Below are 23,864 nucleotides of genomic sequence, written 5' to 3' on the forward strand. Positions count from 1 at the left end.
ACAAGGGATTAATATCCAGAATATATAAATAACTCCTACAACTCAACAACAACAACAAACCAAACAACCTGACTGAAAAATGGGCAAAAGACTTGAATAGACATTTCTCCAAAGATATGCAATTGTCTAGTAAGTACATAAAGAAGCTTAACATCATTAGTCATTAGAGAAATATAAATCAAAAGCACTTCATACCTAGTAGAATGGCTATCATCAAAACACAGAAAATAGCAATTTTGGGGAAGAATGTTGAGGAATTGGAACACTTGTATGTTACTGATGGGAATACAGTATAATGCAGCTGCTGTGGAAAACATTTTGGTATTTCTTCAAAAATTTAAATATACCCAAAATGACTGAAAACAGGTACTCAGATACTTGTGTGCCAATGTTCATTGCAGAACTATTCATAATAGTGGAAAAGTGTTAACAGCCCAAGTGTCCATAAATATATGAGTGGATAAATAAAATGTGGCATATCCATACAATGAAGTATTATTCATTCATAAAAAGGAATGAAGTTCTGATAAATGCTACAAAATTGATGAATCTTGAAAACATTACATGCTAAGTGAAATAAAGCCCAACACAAAGGACAAATATTATCTGATTCCATTTATATGAGGTACCTAAAACAGGCAAATTTGTAGAGGCAGAAAGTAGATTTGAAGTTACCAGAGAAGGGAGCAATTGGAGTCATTGCTTAATAGGTGCATAGTTTGGAGTGAAGGAAAAGTTCAGGAAATAGTGGTGATGGTTGTACAACACTATGTACAACAATTACTAATGTAATTAATGCCATGGAAATAAACACTTAAAATTGCAAATTTTATGTTATATATATTTTACCACAAAAAATTTAAAGACTATATATTCTTAGTAAATAATCAAGTTTATAGCAGAAAATCATGCTATTCCATGTTTAAGGCAAGTTTTAATAAGACTTTTAGCTTTACTACTAATATACTTTGACCATCTCTTATTCATTCATTTCCAGCTAAGTGAATGGAATAGGACAAAAATGAGTATTCATTGTGTGAGGAATTTAGTCATAATCTGGTAACCAATACTTTTATGAGTCAAATAAGAGGTAAAATTTAGTATTTTATACTCCAAAGGGTCATTCTTCACTGAATGCTAATATTGCATATGTATAAACAGACAAGCCAGTGGCCGGAAGTTTTTTTGGTTTGTATCATTCCTTTGGACAATAGCAATGTAGTTAGTTGCAAGACACAGGCTGAGGAGAAGAATATTCTCAGCAATATCCCTAAGGTATTTCCAGTTCCTCTTACCTCCTGTAACCACTTAGAAATGTAATGTCGAGAGCAACCATAGGCAGATCTTCACCTGACTTAAATTTGTCTCCCCTTTCCCGAATTTCTTCTTTCTCATTAGAAATAATTTGGGTAAGGTTTGGGAATCTAGATGCCTTTTGGGAGTTAATGTTTTTTCCACATGATTATGCTTTCACCACTGAAAATAGGGAAATATTTTTTCTCTGGACATTCCACTGGAACTAAGTACTATACTGCTGAAAGGAAAATAATATCTTCAGGGTATAAACATTACCAACATTAGAAAAACTCATAAAAATTCTGTGTTTCCAGAAATTTTTCCTTTAGTCTAAATTACTAGGGTTTGAGATAATTTTCAATGGAGGGAAGAAAATTGCTTTTCTATCAAATTAAATATCCAGATTACTCTGATATATCAATTATTAACACAATTGTTATTATTGTTATTACTATTATTATTATTATTATTATCTATATATCATTGCATTTGTCCCCCAACATTTTCTTTTTAGTTGTTTGAGGGTAATTGCTTTTATCATAATTTTTCAAATGAAGAACCTGAGACCAGAGAGGCTGTTACGCCCAAATCAGAGTAAACTCAGTGCTGAAGCTTACACCCTGCCAACACCCCTTAAAGAGTATTTTTCTTTATAATTAGAACAAATTGCAGAATGCTGTGCATAGGAAAAAAACTGGAATGAATATTAAATATTAAATATTATTGGCTTATTGAACTACTAATGTTCTTATCATTCAAAAGCTCATATTAAAACTAACTTGGATCCAAAAATTTTGTGCTACAGGTTAAGTTGTGCCTACACTGACAGCATAATAGCTAATAAATTGATTAAAATTGTGATCTATGTATTTGCAATATGGAATTTACCTTTTTGTTATTTTAAAAAGGCTTTTGTCAGCCAATCTGGAACAGACTTCAGACTCCTTGGTTTCTTTTTCTTAATCAATCCTCCAATATTGGAGGATGATGCTACCATTTAAAATTTCTTGGGGGGGGTGGGTGGCTGAGTTGATAGTTATCGGGGGGGTCAGGGAGGGTATAGGAGACAGACATAAAGAGGTCATCATGAAAATGAGGCCTAGGTGAAGCCAAAGGCCTTTTTACCTAAAACCACACGCAGAGAGGGAGAATGGTCCCATGATCCCATGGCACCTTATGGTAAGATCCACAATGGATATGAAGCTTTGATCTATATCCTCTCTCTTCATTTTACAGTTAAAAAGCCTGATGTCCAGAGGGCTAGTCCATAGTCAGAAGACTGGCATTAAAGGACAACAAAACTTCAAAATCTAGAATCACAAGCACCTTCTGAGGGTGGATCCTGTTAAATGGGAAGCCCTTTTCCAGCAGAGCTCCTGAATGGATTTAGGAATAAAAATCTGAGCATAGTTGCTGTGAAGCTGAACTGCTTTGCCTAAGAGAGCACTCCCCCAGGAGTTGTGTGGGCCTGGACAGGATTAGGGTTGGGAGAAAAGAGAGGTAGCCTAAAAGGTCCAGAATTCCATGAGCTTCCCCACCACTCACACTTCATTAATAGACCAGGAAATGCTGGCTGGCATGAATTGTTAATGGGAACTGGGGAAGGGATGTAGTTTCGAGTCCAAGTTAACTTCAGCAGAAACAGCTGGCAGGTGTGGAAGAAGGAGCTGGGGACACAGGAGACCATGAGGAAGTAAACTGCTGGGGATAAGCAGGAATTTTGAGGAAGTGCTGGGTTTCCACAATTCGTGGAATTCAGTTTTTTTGTGTAGCAGTAGCAAGACTTTGAATTTTCAGCTGAATTATGCTAGTTAGTGGTATAATTAGTGCTAAAACATAGATCTTTTGATTCCTGGTTCAATGTTCTTTCACATCATAATGTGTTCTTTTCTTATATACAAAGGACTTCCTGGTGGCCAGGGATTTCTCCTTTGAAAGATAGCACAGAGACCAGAGCAAGGAGCTGTCTAAATAGGAAAATAAATTCTGGATTCTAATGGCTCCCTCCTTCAGTACTAATTCTTTCTTCAACTTTCCAGTCTGATATACCCAATTACTTTTACTACTGTCCAATCAGGAAACCACTGTCTGTATATATCAGATGCAGTTTATATCTGCTTCTAAATCTAGGAAGCAAGTATAAAATCCAGCCTAGATGTTCAAAGAAGCCAGTAATATTAAAGTACTAAAAACACAGAGTCATTGCAGGCTGCCTAATCAACCCTCTTTGATCTTAGTGAAGACATTCATTTACCTGCAAGGGCTATTACTCACAGGGCTGGCTGCATCAGAGCTCTGTCCTTAGAAGGGGACACCACTTGGGGTTTAAAGTGACTCTACCTGTCACTGCCTTGAAATTCTTAATAATTTGATTTCCAAATTTGTGTTTTGTAAGTAAAGTTCACTGGGACAACAGAGGAAGTGCTGGAGGATTGGAGTCTTATCTCACATGGGGTTCTGCCACCCAGGGAAAGTCTCTTTGCTATCCTCTCTGTTCCCCCGCCCTTGTTCAGTGACCTCTGCCATCTGCTTGGTGGGGTCAGGACACAGTTGGGAAAGGTTGAGATCAGGCCCACACCCTGTGCACTGAGTCATGGCCAGGGCCCAGAACCTGTGAGGCTATGCACTCACCCAACACGTATTCCATGCCAGAAGGAGCTAGACATTAAATAGTAGATCAAATACAATATGACAGGTCAAGAAAAAGCATTTTCTTGCTTTTTGAACAGGAGGTCCACCTTTTTATTTTGCACTGAGCTCCACAAATTATGTAGCTGGCCCTGAATAGATACCTTATCTGGCAATCTCAAGATAATTTTATTTTTAGATTCTGAACTAAATAACCACAATATATATATGGAATAATAACTCTAATTTTACTAAAATTATTATTTGGTTTCAATAACTCTTAATATTAAATACAAAATCAGATACTTTAAATAGTTCAACAGAGGCAAAATAAGCTTCTATATTATTCTTGCCAGCAGGTATCATTAACAATAAAAAGTTTGGATCTGTTGTTGTGATTTGACAGCATAATGGATGAAATGGAAAAATGATGGAATTTTTTTTTTCACTGAGACAGCCAGGAAAAAAAATAGTTATTTCTCCACAGTGAAATATTATCACTCCATATTTTCGATCACATTTGGGGAAGGGTTTTAAAAATCTTGCTACTTCTCTCCAATGCTGGTATTTGCTCATAAATAACTATAGAGTTTTTCCATTATCTATGTGGCACTATATTAAAATGGCCATAGGCCAGTGATATCAGAGAAATCAAGAGGAAATATAAGAAATAGCTTTTTATTTCTTTTTAATTTTGTACCTGCTTCACATTTTAATATCTTACCTTGAGCTTGGCCAAAAGAAGTTCATGATCATGAAGAAGTTTTTTGGTCTCATCTTGACTGCTACCAATTTCTAGAAGATTGGGCTGTGATTCAGCCAATTGAAGTTGTACCCACTTGCCACACTAAAAATAAAAATGAAATAAAATTTACTTTCAATTCCTCTTGTTCCTTCCCTTTTCTCTTTTTTCTTCTTTTCTCTTTTTTCTTTCTTTTTTTAGTTTCAGTTATACTGTGAACACTTTATTCTTTTCATAGAGATAGGCCTTATTTAAATTGAAATCTAACAGGTTTAAATTTTTTTTTAATGTTTATTCATTTTTGAGAGACAGAGAGAGACGGAGTGCAAGCAGGGGTGGGGCAGAGAGACAGGGAGACACAGAATCTGAAGCAGGCTCCAGGCTCTGAGTTGTCAGCACAGAGCCTGATGTGGGGCTCAAACTCATGAACCTGACCCCAAGGTCCTCAGGTTCATGACCTGAGTCCAAGTCAGATGCTTGGCTGACTGAGCCACCCAGGTGCCCCAAAATCTAACAGTTTAATATAAATCCATGCACTGTTTTGTTTTTTATTCTTAGGGTAAATTCTTTTCTCTTGGCATATTGTATTTAAGTTGAAAATTGCCAAATGAAGAACACATGCAGTAGATTATTATTGAAAAGCACAAAATTACAGAATTTGTGACACAATTGTACATTCTCTCTCTCACAAGACTTAATACCATAAAAATAGTGAAATTGCACCTGATCAAGCAGGATGCAAACTTCACCAAAGGCGAAAGGTTTTGTAAATGCAATTTAGGCTGATTAGTGTCTTTACCTTGACCCTGCTCGTTCAACTGGAAAGAATAAACAGCAGATGAAGCCACAGACTTTTAACTTATAGTGAAGTAAAAACATAACACTTTCCAACTTTTGTTGTTAAGTAATCAATAACATGGGTATGAAAATGTCAGTAAAATTAGATGCATCTGACAACAGCCATATGAATGCAGCCAGCTTGTTTTCCACACTTAGGACACTTCCACTGCTCCCAAATGTAATTCACCACTGCATTTCCTGAGGAATTTCTTTTCTAAGAAGCAACAACTGATGAAGCAAGGGGAACTACTAACAGGCACGTGCACTTGGATAAGCAAATCGCTGAAAAGAAATGAAAAAAAAGAACGTGTGGCCAGTCCAGATCATTAGTGCCTAAGACAGTTTTGAAACAAACCCATACAGATGAGACACAGACACTTCTATTCGTTTCTACTTTGAATAGCGTGAGATTTATTTGATATGGGGCACCAGTGAGTTAAAGAAGTTGTGGAAGGTAATCAGAGGGAACATTCTTAGAAACACAGTCTAGTTAAAACAAGTATTTCCAGTGTAATTTTAGGGTTTTTTTTTTCCTGTACTGTCAATTGACCTCTGATTCTCATATAGTTTATTCCATATACATTCTTCCTCTTCCTGCTCTAAGAAACGTTCCCTGTTTGAGGGAAAGAAAAGTTAGCTTTTTTTAAACAATGAGTTTGCCTCTTTTCCCTCATTGCTGAAATTTATAGTTACTCAAAGCATCATAAAATCACATGCAAACGATCAACTTTTGCTACTTCTGCTCCAGGCTTCTTTTCATGTTCACCTATTGCCTTTGAAAGGACTTGAGGGCAAGGTAGTCAGCAGAGGTGCTGTTTACATGAGGGCCAGGTCTCAGGAGCAATGGAATAATGCTGGTAGGAACACTTTACATTCAGTGCTTCTATAGTGAATCGTATCAAGTATAGTGCTCAGTATCAAGTGCTGCTTTCCTGTTACAAATTTTCATATTAACATAAAATTTGCAGCAACTACATTAAACTGAACAGGACTCGGTTCAGGCTTCTAACAAAGGCCAGAAAAATCATTCAACTCAGGCTGGTGAGGTCCTGGAAGTAACTCACTGGTGAGCACCAGCTTGTTTGCCCGGTTTCCTTCATTACACACTGAATTCCTGAGGTAGTGAACTGTCTAAATGCAAGCAAAATTCTTCAGAGATTTTTGCGGGACATGTTCATAGGAAATAAAAATCATGGATATCTTCTTCAACCTAAAGGCATGTGGCCATCTTTGCAATCAGCAAATTGTTTGACATAAAATATGCAATAGCCTTAAGCCTCAAGTGGCTTCCACCTCCTGTTGTTAAGGGCAAATTTGACACATGCCCTTTGCACCTTCCTTGGCAGGGTCTTCACTCCCCCAAAATGTGTTAAGAATTTACGAGTGCCTTCCCCATGTCAAAACCAATGCTGTGGAGGGCACATATCAGAGCCTCTTGTTAGGTGTTCCCTGCCCTCCATCATGCTCAAAACAGTGCCACTCCCTGTCTCCTGGGACAGACCTCTTCCCTCCTCCATCATATCCACTCTCAAAAAATCACAGACATTTTACTGGTCCACTTGACTCTCCAGCCTGGTAATCATGAACTTGTAGTCACGAGTACCTTGTCTTTCAAAGTCAAACCGAAAGTACATGGTAGAGGTTTCTGATTTTGTTTTAATTAAGTTGCCCGCAGATGTTTTCCTACTAACTGAAAGAGAAACTATAGTAAGTAGCTGAGACTTAGAGGTTTGTTTCTGTTAGTTGCCAATTTAAGAAAGCAGGAAGATGTACTTGCTGTGTTATTTTCTATATGCTGTGTGCTGCCGACTGTGTGGAATGTTCTCTAGGATTATCAACACACAGCACAAAGCCAACAGCCACGGAGAAAAAAGAAAGTTGTTACCTTACCTTTACGACAGCTATAACAATTTTGGAGTCTCCGGCCTGAACAGCTACTGAACTGACTGTCGTCGTAGAAAACTCCACACCGGGACTTCCTCGGCTGGACATGGTACTTCAGAACCAGAATTTATACTCTGGACAGCCTCTGGACAGAAGTGTGTCTGCTGGTCATTTCAGAAGGCAATCACTGGGGTTACTTGGATTCATTCAGGGAAAGAGCTCAGCTTGCACTGATTACTCTGCCAAAAGGAAAGAACAGGAGGTTAAAAATAGACAACCCCATTGAGTTTATCACGAGAGAGAGCGAGCGAGAGAGAGAGAGAGAGAGAGAGAGAGAGAGAGAATGGGAAAGAATCGCCACACCCCTAGAATGGTAACACTAAGTGCCTGTTATTTTTGCCATTATCTTAAATAGGGAGGGCATTTTCTAAACTCTCTGCCTATCAGCTGATGCTTGATAGCAAATGGAAAAAAAAAATTACATCCTGACAATTCAAATTAGTTTTGCCATTGACTCTATACAGTTACAGTGGACTTTGAAACCAGCCAGTCATGGACCTGAATATTAATCTTTTTAAGATTTTTAAGTCTTCCTTATGCAAAGAAAACCCCCAAAAATGTACTTTAAAAATAAGTTCTAGAATTTGTTTTGGGATTAAGCCACAGAACTGCTTGTAATTTTAGAGCAATTTGATTTTCTAAAACTTAATGTCTTTCGTCAAATGAAGTTTATGCAGAATGGTCACATTTTCTCAGAGCTTCATATATCTTAGGGACATTTTAAAAATATTTCAATGAGCAGTTATCAAATAGATATCTACCACTTCAGGATTTCTCTGTGACTAGTGCACTCCACTGAGCAGCATTTTTAATTCAGTTATCACAACTACCTGGGAGTAATATATCTTGCTATCACCTTTTAATTACAGCACGAAAATGTTTTTTGTTTAATTAAAGAATAACACTGTATATTGTACAAATTTTTTTTATAAAAGGATAACAACATACTTTCAGGTTTGGTTTTCATTCTCCCCCCACCACCTATGCAGCTTCAAATCAGAGCTAAGATCAGCAGATTAATCCTATTGCTAGAAACCCAGCGTGTGCCACAAGTTGTCTGTGGTATTAAACAGCAGCTGTTGGATTCCCTGTCAAAGAACAGCTGAAAATAACACTGAAGTTTAGGTCAGAGGTCAGATGCGAATACATCAGAGATACTGACTCCAAAGCCGCTAGAGCCATTGGAAATCTCTGGGACAAAGCCAGAATGGAGGATATAGCAATAAACAGAGTGAAACAGAGTCTGCTCACTGTTTAAACCTTTAGCTCATTTCAAAAGCATGCTCAGGTTCAGGCCTAATGTTGAGAAGACTGACTCAGAGCCATTGCTTTGTTTTGTTAAGGTTCGTGATAATATTCTTGAGTCAAAGTGGGGAAGTGCTTTCACATATACTTTGGTGTTCAGCAGTTATTTTTGTTTCTCAGAACGTGTCATGGCTGCTCTGCAATTATGTAGCCATGACCCAGGTCTCTGGTCTCAGCATCTGCCTGCTGGCCAGCAAAACGGAAACCACGCCTGGATCCCAGGTGCTGGGATCCACAAATTTGTCTGACACCATGAAGGGTGCAGTTGGAACAAGCTTGGGAGAGTAGATACCAAGAGATGCCATGATGTCGAAAATATCATAAATGATTTCATTTCACGGCAGAGATGGAGAACCAACCTGAACTCTTTGTTGAGTTTGCCTCAGTGTCAAAGGCAGGTTCCTTCCACTTGAGCAAATAGTCCAAACAAACCAAAACAAACAGAGAAAAACCAGTTTTCCACTAATTGCCCTCAAGAAAAACCAAGAGTTGACAACTGTATCACATAATGCCCACACCCTAAATTAAAATGCCCAAAGGAGCGTTGCTTAAATCACTGTGTACATTGTCAGCCAGAACAGCAAACAGTGACCTGCACCCAAAATCCACAGTGCACTTTCACTCCAAGTTAATCTTCTTGTTAGAAACTCAGTGTGTCATAGTTGCATACAGACCCTCAGGAGGCAGAGAGACCTTTTGTCAGCAGGCTGCAAAGACTACAGCTGGGAAAAGAGTGGTTATGTCCGTAAAGCCCCACTTCAGATGGAGGATTGTGTAACGGGTGTGGACGGCAGGGTGGAATGTGTGGCACCGCTGGCCCACACCAAGGCAAAGGAGAAGAGAGATAAAAAGGACAGAAAACATGGCTTCAAGTCTGATTAATTCCAGTTTAAGGACAAAGGGAATTAGAAATATTTAAGACTTTATTAAAAGATTAATCCAGCCCTTCAGCAGCAAAGGTAGTACTTTTGCCTTTTTATGTATAGATGACCTTTCTTTAAGTAGATGGAACAGGCCTGGGGTGTTGCATACAGAAATTGTTTTCCATGTTAGGAGACATGAAAAATAACGCAAACTGCATGCATGAATTTAGGTGATTTTTGACTAATATTTTCAAATTCGAATTCTTGGCTTTAAAACCTTTAGAAGACTTTAATCACTTTTTTCTGTCCCTTGCTTTCTATTTTCTTCCTTTTTGACTTTTTAGTCCTTTCCCTTTTTACAGAAGGTCCATCCATACCTAGCTAGTTTTGAACCTTGACCTATGTTTCTTCATCTAGCATGATATTTAATTATAACTTGCACCATTAACACTGGGAAACAGTTTGGAGAATAGTTGGTATAAAATAGATTGTACTACAGAAACTGGTACACTTTAATTAGTTTTTTTTTTTTTTAAAAAAGCTTTTTGAGATACAGTTTGTTTATACTCCACCTCCCCTATCATCACAAAACAAACAAACAAACAAAACAAAAAAAACACATACACACACAAAAACCAAAAACAAACCCCAAAACCAAACCAAAACAAAAAAACCTTACAGGCATTCTCATATCCTTTGAAGTTTATGGAGGATCTTTCAGGGGTTATTATTCTGTCTCTGTTTATCCCTCTGGGAAATGCCTGTTTTTATACTAGCTGAATTTTAGTGAAGCATCTTCCATGGGGTATATCAAGCCCATCTTCCATGGGCTATAACTGGATTCTAAAGAGCTACAAATAGCACTTTTTTCCCCCAATATTTTTTATTATGGTAAAATACACATAACATGAAATTTACCATCTCAACTATTTTTAAGTGTTCAGTTCAGAGACATTAAATACATTCACTATGTTGTGCAACCATTACACTTACCTATCCCCATAACTATTTTAATCTTGTAAAACTGAAAATCTATACCTGTTAAACAACAGTTCTCCATTCCCTCCTCTCCCAATCCCCTGGCAACCACCATTCTGCTTTCTGTCTCTATGATTTTCACTATTCTAAATACTTCACAGAAGTGGAATCATAGAGTATTTGCAGCTGGCTTATTACATTTAGAGTAATGTCTTCAAGGTTCATCCATGTTGCAGTATCTGTCAGAATTTCATTCCTTTTTAAGGTTGAATAATACTCCATTGTGTGTGTGTGTGTGTGTGTGTGTGTGTGTGTGTGTGTGTGTGTGTGTATACACCACATTTTATATTCATTCATCCATCTGTGGACACTTGTGTTGCTTCTATATTATGAATATGGGTGTATACATTATCTCTTTGAGATCCTGCTTTCAATTCTTTTGGGTGTATACCCAGAAATGGAATTGCCATATTATATAGTAATTCTATTTTTAATTTCTTAAATGTGAGGAAACATCACATTATTTTCCATGGTGGCATATAGCACATTTTAATAAAATATAGGTAGCTATATAGGTAGCTAGTAGTTGAAAACTTGATCATGTGATTACATTTTACTTTTGTCTATAGATATCACATTAAAAACATATTTTTGGGGTGCCTGGGTGGCTCAGTTGGTTAAGCGTCTGACTTCGGTTCAGGTCATGATCTCACGGTCTGGGAGTTTGAGCCCCGCGTCGGGCTCTGTGCTGACTGCTCAGAGCCTGGAGCCTGCTTCAGATTCTGTGTTTCCTTCTCTCTCTGCCCCTCCCCTGCTCATGCTCTGTGTCTGTCTCAAAAATAAATAAAACATTAAAAAAAATTTTTTTAAACATATTTTCTTGGAGTGCCTGGGTGGCTCAGTCGGGTTAAGCATCTGACTTCGGCTCAGGTCATGATCTCCAGTTCATGAGTTTGAGCCCTACGCTGGGCTCTATGCTGACAGCTCAGAGCCTGGAGCCTGCTGCAGATTCTGTGTCTCCCTCTCTCTCTCTCTCTCAAAATAAAATAAACATTAAAAATTTTTAAAAAATAAAATAAAATTTTTAAACATATTTTCTTTGTTGGAGTATATGTGAGGTCTGCTCATTTCTTCATAGAGAATCGCAGGTGTTTGTCTTAATTAATACTATCAATACTTAAACTTTATAAAGACAAATTAGATAGACCTGACATAAATAAAACAGAATGAGTCTATTTATCCAGTTTAAAAATTCAAGGCAAAACTTCCTCTGCTTACTATTATTGTTAGCAGTAATAATAGCTACCATTTAGTGATAGTTAATTATATGGCACAAACTGGGACAAGTGCTTTATGCTCTTTATTCTATATAATCCACTAATAAGACTGGAAGACTTATTTTCCTGACTTTATAAATCACACATACACACTGATTTACTGATACCCACCACTTCTTGTCCAAAATTTTCTGCCTGGGTTTCAAAGCTATATATGTCCTGGCCCCTTCTACCTGCCCAATGACATACACCATTATTATAATTCAGTTGTTCTATGCAGGAGTATTATCCCCTTCTTCCCTTCTTCTATCCACTTAGGACCAAAATGAAGTACCAACTCCTTTTAAAAGTTGAAATATCTGCCTTTATATTCCTCTTTTTTAAAATAAGACTGTTCTCAAAATTTAATAATTATATATTTATATTACACATTTGCTTTGTTTCTAACTATTTCATTTCCATTAGTATTATTTCTCAACTAGATTTGAAGCTCTGTATGGAAAGGAGCCATGTCTTAACATTTTGGAGGATCTTTTCAGACCACCTCCTAGGATTATCGTAAAGATTAAGAGTTGTTTACATAGAGTGCTTGGAAGAGGACCTGGTCTTTAGCAAGTGCCATATACAGAGCTCAACACTAGGCACAGAATTGGTGCTTATAAATACTGGTTGATTGACTGAATCACATTATATAAAACAAAAAGTTACTTTTAATTAAGTCAGTATTTATTCATGCAACCAACAGTTATTAGCATTTGCTCTATGCCAATCACTTAGGCATTAGAAATACAGCAGTGAGCGAAACACAGGTCCCTAACCTTGGAAAAGTGATATTCCAGGAAGAAAATATGGATCATAACCAATAAAATAAGCAACCCAGATAAAAATACACTGTGATAAAAACTAGGGGAACAACAACTAGTAGTAGTTTAAGTAGACTGAATCACATATTTAGAATTTTCCAGAGAAATCAGGGGATACATTCAGGGTATTTCTATTAGAATATAGAGACTAACAGGAATAATAAACTGATAGTTGTCACAAAACAACAACAACAAAATAAATCACCCAATATAGCAAAGGCAATGAGTTAGGAGCATGGGTTCTGAAGTCCCACTGCCTTAATCTCCCTGTGCCTATTTCCTTACTGCAAATTGGGGATGATGGGAATACCTACATCATATATTTTTTGAAGGAGGATAAAATAGGTTAATATCTGTAAAAACACTTAAAACAATGTCTGGTACATAGGTGGTATTCTGATAGGCATATGTGATTATTTCTAAGATGAACAATATCTGTTAAGGGATATCCTAAATCTAGCAACCGCCAAAAATTTTGAAACAAATTTTTAAAATTAAGGTGAATTAAAACACATGCTTAATAACCCAAATGGATTAAATATATTAGAAAGACACAAAATATGCATTACCAGGGAGGAAATTATTTTACTATAATCAGATGGTAAAAGCATTTCAGTGAGTCATCATTTCTAGAATTCATCTTTATCATTCACTTTAGCCAAAATTTTTCCTAAGTCATTTTTTATATTATTTAATACTTCTCCTGTTATCTCTCATTTTTTTAGATTACAAGCATTCTCGCTTAATTGCCATTCATAAGTAAATGGAAGTTGCTCTTTTCCTCTTAAAACAGCCTCCATTCTAGCCATCAGCTTATTCTTCTATGCATGTATTCACTTGTTCGTTCATTGAGTATGGTTAAATACCTACTAAGTGTCAGGCACTATTCTAGATGCCAGGCACACAGCAATACACAAAACAAGGTTTATTCACTGATGGAGTTGCCTTTTGGTGGAAGAGACATAATCAAATAGGGAACAAGAAGTACATATACAATTATGTTAGGATGTAATAAATGTTAAGGAAAAAAAATAAGGCAAGGTAAGGAGGAGAGAGTGAACAGGAGAAGAGGGATACTATTTTAGGAAGGAGTCAGGAAAGGTGTCACTAATAGATGAGATTTGGTTAGAGACCAGGATTAAATTAAAAAGGGCAAGACATGCACATATCTCAGGGAAGAACATTCCAGGTAGCTGGGGCATGATTAGGTTATATTTAAAAAGCATCCAGTGTAGGTCAGGGTAGCTGGAGCTGTGTCTTGAGAGAAAAGGAGTCTGATGGAACATAAGCCCTAGAGTTAGTGGTGCCTAGTTCATCTAGGGTCCTCTATGTAGGTGTCTCTATATCCTGGTTTGCTTGGGGCAATCATGGTTTACATCTGTTGCCCTGGCATAATTACTCTTAAGGCCCTTTCACTTGTAAGAGTCCTATTTGGATGATAAATTATGTGGCTACCCTGCTATTAAGCTGAAGTAAGGACTTTGGATTTCATTCTGTGAGATGGAGCAGTGTTGCAGGGTTTTCGTCCAAGGAATGACATCGTTTGACATAACATTGTTAAAAAAAAAAAAAGAAACAAAAGAAACAAAAACAAAAAACACTCTTTGTGGAGAAGAGACTGTAGGATGAACTCCTTAGTACCCAACACACAAATACCAACACAATGCTCCTTTGGGATACTTCTTTATGGTGATATAAGTTTCACTTAAGAAGAATAACATATCCAAAATATCATGTCTCCTTTCGACAGTTTTATTCTTTCTGTAAATGGACTTCCAAAGATTGTGTTACTAAACATATTTAATGACATATAAATCCTTAGCTTTTCTGTAAGACCTGGAAGAATAATTATAAACAAGCAACTTCTGTATCCAGCAAATTTCCTATCTATGAATGGTAAGGAAAATAAAACAAAACTCAGGCAAATCCAAAGAATACTTAATTTGGTCAAAAGATCAAAGGTGACTTGTGTTTATTATAATTTTAAGTAACTGTATACCAAAGATGGTGTGCAAAATATCAATATTTGTGTACATCTTTTCTTGAAAATTCTCTATTGAGAGAAACGTATGACCTGGAAAACTGTCAAATATATGTGTAGACTCCAATTAAAATGAACAGTAACCATGTGACTATTACTGATTTGGGAAAACTCCTTTCTGAATGAGAGAGCTGTGTATAATATTTCAAACCAGAAAAAGTTAAAAAAGATCACTGAAAAACTTTCATGTGCAGTGTTTATTTTTTAAAGTTTAAGTCACAAGACTTTCTACCTGTGTTGAGCTGTGCTCTTAGGCTTTGATGTAGCAGGGTTCACTGTCTGATAGAGTTCCCTTTAACATAATGAAGTGTCCTAAGAGTTACCCTTCAGAACAGTGGGTGGCTGGTTATATGAGAAGATAGGAGTCTTAGTCAATTTGATTTTGGAAATTTAAATTTCTTTTGTTTTTCCCAACTGTTACTAAACTCTAGTTGAGGCTGAGAATTTCCATCCCAGAGTAATCCCCAGGGAGGCCTAAAGAGCAGAAGGTCTTCCAACTGCTTGGGAAGCCAGCACTGACACTGAGGGGAAACTGTCACTTCTCTACGCAGCAAGAGTTTTTGCCAAGGAAAGAAAAATCATATAATGTAAAACCCAAGGACATAAAAATCAGATATCCTACAAAGGATGGTATTAGCCATGGATTCTAGTAGGAAGTATATAAAGAGGTAAAAGGAGGAAATGTGTCATTTTAAAACATGAGGTTTGGGGCTCCTGGGTGGCGCAGTCGGTTGGGCGTCCGACTTCAGCCAGGTCACGATCTCGCGGTCCGTGAGTTCGAGCCCCGCGTCAGGCTCTGGGCTGATGGCTCAGAGCCTGGAGCCTGTTTCCGATACTGTGTCTCCCTCTCTCTCTGCCCCTCCCCCGTTCATGCTCTGTCTCTCTCTGTCCCAAAAATAAATAAACGTTGAAAAAAAAATTTAAAAAAAAAACAAAAAAAACCAAACATGAGGTTTTAGTAAGAAACATAAAGATATAAAGAAACAAATGTAAATATGTATATATTGCATTTGTGTAATAATAATATGCATATGTGTGCAGATATGTATATTATATATAATTTTTTAATGTTTATTTTTTATTTTGAGAGAGAGAGAGAGAGTGAGCATGAGCAGGGGAGGGGCAGAGAGAGAGAGGGAAAGAGAAAGAGAATCCCAAGCAGGCTCTGTGCTATTAGCACAGAACTCCACTCAGGGCTTAATCTCACAAAACATGAGATCATGACCCGAGCCAAAATCAAGAGTGGGTCGCTTAACTGACTGAGCCATCCAGGCATTCCACATATGTTATATAAAATAAGGCTCTTTTAAGTAGTATTACAATGGGCTTTCTCAGTTATATGGGATGATGTTTCATAATTTACTAACAGTTTATTGGCATCAGTTTAATGACAAAGCCAGTTTTAACAAAATTCTACTGTAGATTATATTTTTTAAGGCCTGAGTTTCTAAAAATTTACTGTATGGACTTTAAGATCTGCATCCTCACTCCAAGTAAGAATGCCTCATACCAGTGTTCACACAGAGGTCCCTTGTTATGAGAATCTTCATTTTTGTTAATGCATCACTCACCCAAGTCATCGAACCCAACATGAAAGGCAATGATTGCGGAGAATGTCCGGAAGGATAAAGTTACTAACACCTGCAGGAAAAAAGATATTCATATCCTAGGGGTTTTAGGAAAAACAGGAAACAAGATGAGAGAAACTCACAGAAACCTGGAAATCAAACATGGAAACAAAAGTAGCAGCTCATTTGTGCCCCACCCCACACAACTAACACCACCCTAAGCAAACCAGTTTCCTATCACAAATTCCACACTCACAAAGGAAGAACTTCAAAAGCAAAGTCAATTTACTCTATGTAGAGTTTGGATTCTGCTTCTGGCATGTCCCTGCTTTAAACTCCTGCTATCAGGGTGAGCTGATGACCTCACCACAAAATGTTTGCTGAGCACCTGCTGTGCACAGGCCCTGATTTCCTATATTAGCACCATCCTCATCAAATACTTTTAGATTTGTAAAATGAGTAACCACTGAATCTGGCTGGGACCCTCAGCAACCTTATACTCCAGTTAATACAGGATTATTATTTCTGTCACAGGAGTTGGAGGATTAAGGGAGAAGAAATTCAGTGGCTTTATTCAAGTTGATGAGTCAAGTCAGTCCACAGCCCAGCCACTTCCCTCTTCGTCTTTTGCTCCGGTACCGCAGAGAGGAAGCTCTTTTATCCTAATGTGAAGTCAAACATTATTCATTTGGAGGGCACACACACCCTTCATTCAGCAAGTTCACACAGTTGAGCACTTCCTAGACAGAGCTCTGAGTCAGAACCCTACACCAAGACATACCGAACGTCATCTCAGAGTGTTCTCAGTTCTCCCCATTAGAAAACTAAAGATAAAATACATACATGAAGCACTCTGACAAGAAGGCTTTTATTTTTTTTTTCAACGTTTATTTATTTTTTTTGGGGGGGGGGGGACAGAGAGAGACAGAGCATGAACGGGGAAGGGGCAGAGAGAGAGGGAGACACAGAATCGGAAACAGGCTCCAGGCTCCGAGCCATCAGCCCAGAGCCTGACGTGGGGCTCGAACTCACGGACCGCGAGATCGTGACCTGGCTGAAGTCGGACGCTTAACCGACTGCACACCCAGGTGCCCCAAGAAGTCTTTTATAACGTAGAAAATATACCAAGCCTAATGTCCTGGAAATGACAAGAACCCTGTTAAAGAACTTCCCAAATCAATGTGAGAAATCATAATACAGAATAGTTTTTTATACATGAATGTAAATTAAGATCGTAATAATACTGCTTTGGGATTGTGTCAGAGTTCTTCCTACTTTTATTTTATTTTTTTGTTTGTTGTTAAAATGAAGTCACATTATCAAGGATTTTACATATAGAAGAATGGAAATCAATTCCCCTAGTAACATTCACTATAGGATTGTTTAGTAATTTTATAGGCATTTGCACAAATTATACATTGAAGCATCTGCTGTTCAAAGGTCTGCTTAGGGGCATCTGGGTGGCTCAGTCAGTTGAGCATCTGACTTCAGCTCAGGTCATGATCTCGCGGTTGGTGAATTTGAGCCCTGCATCGGGCTCTGTGCTGACAGTTCAGAGCCTGGAGCCTGCTTCGGATTCTGTGTCTCATTCTCTCTCTGCTCCTCCCCCACTTGTACTCTGTCTCTCAAAAATAAATAAATATAAAAAAATAAAAAATAAAAAAAATGTTTAAAATCTGTTTTATGGACTTTAAATTTTTTTTTAATCTTTATTTATTTTTGAGAGAGAGACAGAGTGTGAGCAGGGGAGGAGCAGAGAGAGAGAGGGAGACAGAATCCAAAGCAGGCTCCAAGCCCTGAGCTGTCAGCACAGAGCCCTACGCAGGGCTTGAACCCACAAATTGTTGAGATCATGACATGGGGCTGGAACCCAGGAACCCTGAGATCATGACCTGAGCCGAAGTCGGACACTCAACCAACTGAACCACCGAGGCGCCCCTATTTTATGGAGTTTTACCTTCTCAGATTCCTAATTCTATCTTCCTGATTTCCCCATACTTTATACAGGTAAGTTTAAATATAAATATTTTAAATGACTTTCTTGCATTTTCATTTTTTTCCATGTACCTCGCTGGTATTTAAGAAAAACAAATCCATGGAGAAAGGAAATAGCTGTATTTAGCATTCATTTTGAAATTGGCCTTTATGTTGAATATTTAATCTATTTTTACTTGCTGTTGCATTGGATTATTTATGTTTATTTATAAATATTTATATATAATATATATTTACAGATAAATTTATATACCATATATATTTATATCTATTTCACTTATATTTTATATTTATATTGATATATATTTTAATACAGATATATTTAATATGTAAGATGACATTGTTTTTCACCATTATTCATTAATTTTAAATTTAACATAATTTTGAAGAGCTGTTAGTTTACTTTTCAGAGATAGGTAATTTCAAGAAACCTTAAAATTGCCTAGGAAGTGTTTACTGAATAGCTTTAAAAAGGTTATTTTTTTTGTTCTGGGAGGAACTGGAAATCAGAACAGAGGGGCAAGTGTAAGGCTTTAATGTACAAAAAGCTAACAACGGACTTGTATGTCCTAAAATGTTTCTTTTTGTACATAAAGAAACTCATGGATTTGTACCCAACCTTATTTTCCTGTCTTTTCTTTCTTTTCTCTTTTCTCCTTCTCCTTTGTCTTCTCCTTGGTCTTCTTCTTCCTCCTCTTCCTCTTCTTCTTTTTCTTAATAAAGTAGATTTACCATGAGGCATCTCTCCATTGGTCATGTACATGAGCTTAGAACTGAATGGCTTGAATTTGATGTAAAATCATAAGATCAGAAGTAAAGGAAATTTACTCTTTAAGGATAGATAGGTATGAACTTCAAATGAAGAGATTCAGCAGAACAAATCAGATTAATGAGCAATGAATATTAGAATGCTTAGTGATGTGGATATATTGAATGGTGAATAATCCCCACTTATATACAAGAAATTTGATTGTATATGCTCCTTGGAGTAGATTTTCTCTATGGATTATTGCTTCTTCAGCACTTTCTGGTTTATCCACAAGCAGTAAAAAGTATCTGTTAAATTAAATTTGGAGAGGATAAGGATGAATGAGGATGCCTGGCTTGATTTTATCTTAATTTTAAAGAAAATTGATGTAATTTCACAAGTAAAAAGAGGTTATAGTTTGATAGTCTGATTACTTTTTGAGGGGAAGAGTAATACAAAGAATAATGCAATAGGCACAAAAGAGCTTAGAGAATTTTTGCACTGTTCTTAAAAATTAGAAAAGTGAATTAGAAAACAGTTTGCAGAGGATAAAAGATTAAATGAAGTGGAATACACAGTAAAGGAAATAAAAAGACAAAAGAGTCTTCAAGGTGATGAACACAGATTATGAATAATCAAGGGTGACTATAATTACGTGAAGAGAGAAAACAATCTACTATTGAAAAGACTTAAAATTATTTTTAGAATGTAAATTTCCCCTCTAAATCTGATAAACATTATTGCTTAAATATTCTGCATTCTTTTTTTTTTTAATTTTTTTTTCAACGTTTTTTTATATTTATTTTGGGACAGAGAGAGACAGAGCATGAACGGGGGAGGGGCAGAGAGAGAGGGAGACACAGAATCGGAAACAGGCTCCAGGCTCCGAGCCATCAGCCCAGAGCCTGACGCGGGGCTCGAACTCACAGACCGCGAGATCGTGACCTGGCTGAAGTCGGACGCTTAACCGACTGCGCCACCCAGGTGCCCCTTAAATATTCTGCATTCTTAGGAAAAAGGAAGATACATGGGTTTTTGATATGTACGGCAACATTAGCCTGTACCAAAAATGAAGGTCTTTAACTAGTAGAATTGTCCTCATTTAAGCAGTCATGATTTTTTAATCCCCTCTACTTTCTGAAATTGAGTATTAGCTTTTGTATTGGTTTTCTAAGGAGCAGACCTTCAATACAGGTATATTTAATACAGATAAAATGTAGGGATGCGTGGGTGGCTCAGTTGGTTAAGCGTCTGACTTTGGCTTAGGTCATAATCTCATGGTTAGTGAGTTTAAGCCCTGCATCAGGCTTTGTGCTGACAGCTCGGAGCCTGGAGTGTGCTTCAGATTCTGTGTCTCCCTCTCTCTCTCTGCCCCTCCCCCACTCACGTTCTGTCTCAAAAATAAACATTAAAAAAATTAATACAGATAAAATGTAGAGGTGTATAGGACCATGTTTAAACATTGGGTGACTCCCCAAAGACATGAGTCCACTAACCTTCACCTTTCCACTACTTCTTTAATTCATACTTTAATGTAATAATTTCCAATCTTTAAGATACTACCCTCTGTTGGGAATGCAAGCTGGTTCAGCCACTCTGGAAAACAGTATGGAGGTTCCTCACAAAAATAAAAATAGAACTACCCTGACCCAGCAATTGTACTACTAGGCATTTATCCACAGGATACAGGTGTGCTGTTGTGAAGGGACACATGCACCTCCATGTTTATAGCAGCACTATCAACAATTGCCAAAGTATGGAAAGAGCCCAAATGTCCATCAATGGATGAATGGATAAAGAAGATGTGGTATATATATGTACCATGGAGTATTACTCAGCAATCAAAAAGAAAGAAATCTTGCCATTTGCAACTATGTGGATGGAACTGGAGGGTATTATGCTAAGTGAAATTAGTCAGAGAAAGACAAAAATCAGATGACTTCACTCATCTGAGGACTTTAAGAGACAAAACAGATGAACATAAGGGAAGGGAAACAAAAATAATATAAAAACAGGGAGGGGTACAAAACAGAAAAGACTTATAAATATGGAGAACTGAAGGTTACTGGAGGGGTTGTGGGAGGGGGGAATGGGCTAAATGGGTAAGGGGATCTTACCCCTTGTGCCCTGGAGGGGTACAAAACAGAAAAGACTTATAAATATGGAGAACTGAGGGTTACTGAAGGGGTTGTGGGAGGGGGGAATGGGCTAAATGGCTAAGGAATCTACTCCTGAAATCATTGTTGCACTATATGCTAACTAATTTGGATGTAAATTTAAAAAAAAAAAAAAAAAAAGATACTACCCTCTGTGGTTTAATCTGTGAAATTACTAACCCATTACTACCCCTTCTTGCCAATGGTATATCAGGTACTAAACTGTGTTGTAACATTAATCAGGTATTTTAAGGTGTTTTAAAAAATATTTAAATTCCTGGAGTGCCTGGGTGTTTCAGTTGGTTAAGTGTCCGACTTTGGCTCAGGTCATGCCTGTGCTGGAGTTCAAGCCCTGCGTCAGGTTCTGTGCTGACAGCTCAGAGCCTGGAGCCTGTTTCAGATTCTGTGTCTCTCTGTATCTCCCCCGCTCATGCTCTCTCTCAAAAATGATAAACATTAAAAAAATAATAGTAATAAAAATAAAAAATATTTAAATTCTTGCGGAGATATTTGAAGATACATTGAGATATCACAAACTTTAGACTTAGAAATATTAGTATTCTAACTATTTGTTTTTTTTCAACCTTATTGAGACATATAACATGTGTAGTTTAAGGTGTACAATGTGCTGATTGCAAAATAATTACCACTGTAGGATTAGCTAGCACCTCCATCACTTCATATAATTACCATTTCTTTTTTTTTTTTAATTTTTTTTTCAACGTTTATTTATTTTTGGGACAGAGAGAGACAGAGCATGAATGGGGGAGGGGGCAGAGAGAGCGGGAGACACAGAATCGGAAACAGGCTCCAGGCTCTGAGCCATCAGCCCAGAGCCTGACGTGGGGCTTGAACTCACGGACCGTGAGATCGTGACCTGGCTGAAGTCGGACGCTTAACCGACTGCGCCACCCAGGCGCCCCTACCATTTCTTTTTTGCAGTGAAGACATTTAAGGTGAACTCTCTTAGCAACTTTCAAGTGTACCATACAACATTGTTAACAATAATTACCACACTGTGCATTAGATCCCCACAACTTATCTTCGAATTGGAAGTTAGTACTCTGACGAAAATTTCCCCATTACTCCAATCATCCAGCCCCTGGGAACCACCATTCTATTCTGTTCCTATGAGTTTGGCTTTTTTTTAGATTGCACATTTAAGAGAGATCATACAGTATTTGTCTTTTTCTGACTTACTCCACTTACCATAATGCCCTCAAGGTCCAACCACGTTGTCCCAAATGGCAGGATTTCCTTCTTTCTTATGGCTGAATGATTTTCCATTGTACACATATCACTTCTTTAAACCATTAATTCATTGACAGACACTTCAGTTGTTTTCATAGCTTGGCTATTGTGAAAAATGCTGCAGTAAACATGGGAGTGCAGTCATCTCTTTAAAGATACATTTCCTTTGGATATATACCCAGAGATGGGATTCCTGGATCATATGGTAGTTCTATTTTTAATGTTTAAAGAAACTTCCATCTTGTTTTTCATAGTGGCTGCATTAATTTGAATTCCCACCAACAGTGCACAAGGATTCCCTTTTTTCCACATCCTTGCCGACTCTTGTTATCTATATTGTCTTTTGATGACAGCCATTCTAATAGGTGTGAGGTGATATCTCATTTGTTTTGATTTGCATTTCCCTTAGTATTAGTGATGTTGAGCATCTTTTCATGTATCTGTATCTGTGTGTCTTCTTTGGAAAAATGTCTATTCAGTTCCCCTATTTTTTAATTTTTTTTTAAACGTTTATTTATTTTTGAGACAGAGAGAAACAGAGCATGAACGGGGGAGGGTCAGAGAGAGAGGGAGACACAGAATCTGAAACAGGCTCCAGGCTCGGAGCAGTCAGCACAGAGCCCGACGCGGGGCCTGAACTCACGGACTGCGAGATCGTGACCTGAGCCGAAGTCAGACGCTTAACCGACTGAGCCACCCAGGCGCCCCACAGTTCCCCTATTTTTTAATTGGAATTTTTTTTCTTTTTTTTGCTATTGAGTTGTATGATTGTGGGTTGTTTGTTTTGGTTATATGCTTTGGATATTAACCAATTATCAGATATATGCTTTGCAAATACTTTTTCCCATTCTGTAGGTTGTCTTTTCATTTTGATTTTTTTTTTCTGTGTAAAAGCTTTTTAAAAGTTTGATGCAGTCCCACTTACTGATTTTTGCTTTTGCTGCTTGTGCTTTTGCCACCATATCCAAAAATCGTTGCCAAGACCAATGTCAAGGAGATTGTTCCCTATGTTTTTTCTTCTAGGAGTGTTATGGTTTCAGGTCTTATGTTTAAGTCTTCAGTCTATTATAGGTTAATTTTTGTGAGTGGTGTAAGATAAGGCTCCAATTCCATTTTCTGTATGTGGTTATCCAGTTTTCCCAGCGCCATTTATTGAAAAGACCATTCTTTATCCATTGAATCTTTTTAGCTTTCTTGTTAAGTATTAGTTGACTTCCTTGTTAAGTATTGTTTAAGTATATAGCTGTTTACTTCTGGTTCTCAAGTCTGTTCCACTGGTCTATGTGTCTACATTTATGATAGCGCCACACTGTTTTGATTACTATAGCTTTATAATGTAGTTTGAAATCAGGATTGTGATGCCTTTCTT

General features: G+C 37.4%; 1 protein-coding gene across 8 annotated transcripts in view; it reads right to left on the reverse strand.

Annotated features, from left to right (window-relative positions):
* CCDC141 (coiled-coil domain containing 141) overlaps positions 1-23,864 on the reverse strand; it is a 227,767-nt gene that overhangs the window by 194,775 nt on the left and 9,128 nt on the right. For all 8 annotated transcript variants that reach the window (XM_019838320.3, XM_019838319.3, XM_019838318.3 and 5 more), the window contains exons 2-3: positions 7,397-7,629; positions 4,649-4,771 (exon numbers count right to left, since the gene is read on the reverse strand). In XM_019838320.3, the coding sequence (XP_019693879.3) occupies positions 4,649-4,771; positions 7,397-7,498 (225 nt within the window). In that variant the 5' untranslated portion in view covers positions 7,499-7,629. The remainder of the gene's footprint in view (positions 1-4,648; positions 4,772-7,396; positions 7,630-23,864) is intronic.

The sequence above is a fragment of the Felis catus genome, chromosome C1 (genome assembly GCF_018350175.1).
Source record: "Felis catus isolate Fca126 chromosome C1, F.catus_Fca126_mat1.0, whole genome shotgun sequence".
Classification (NCBI taxonomy): Eukaryota; Metazoa; Chordata; class Mammalia; order Carnivora; family Felidae; genus Felis; species Felis catus.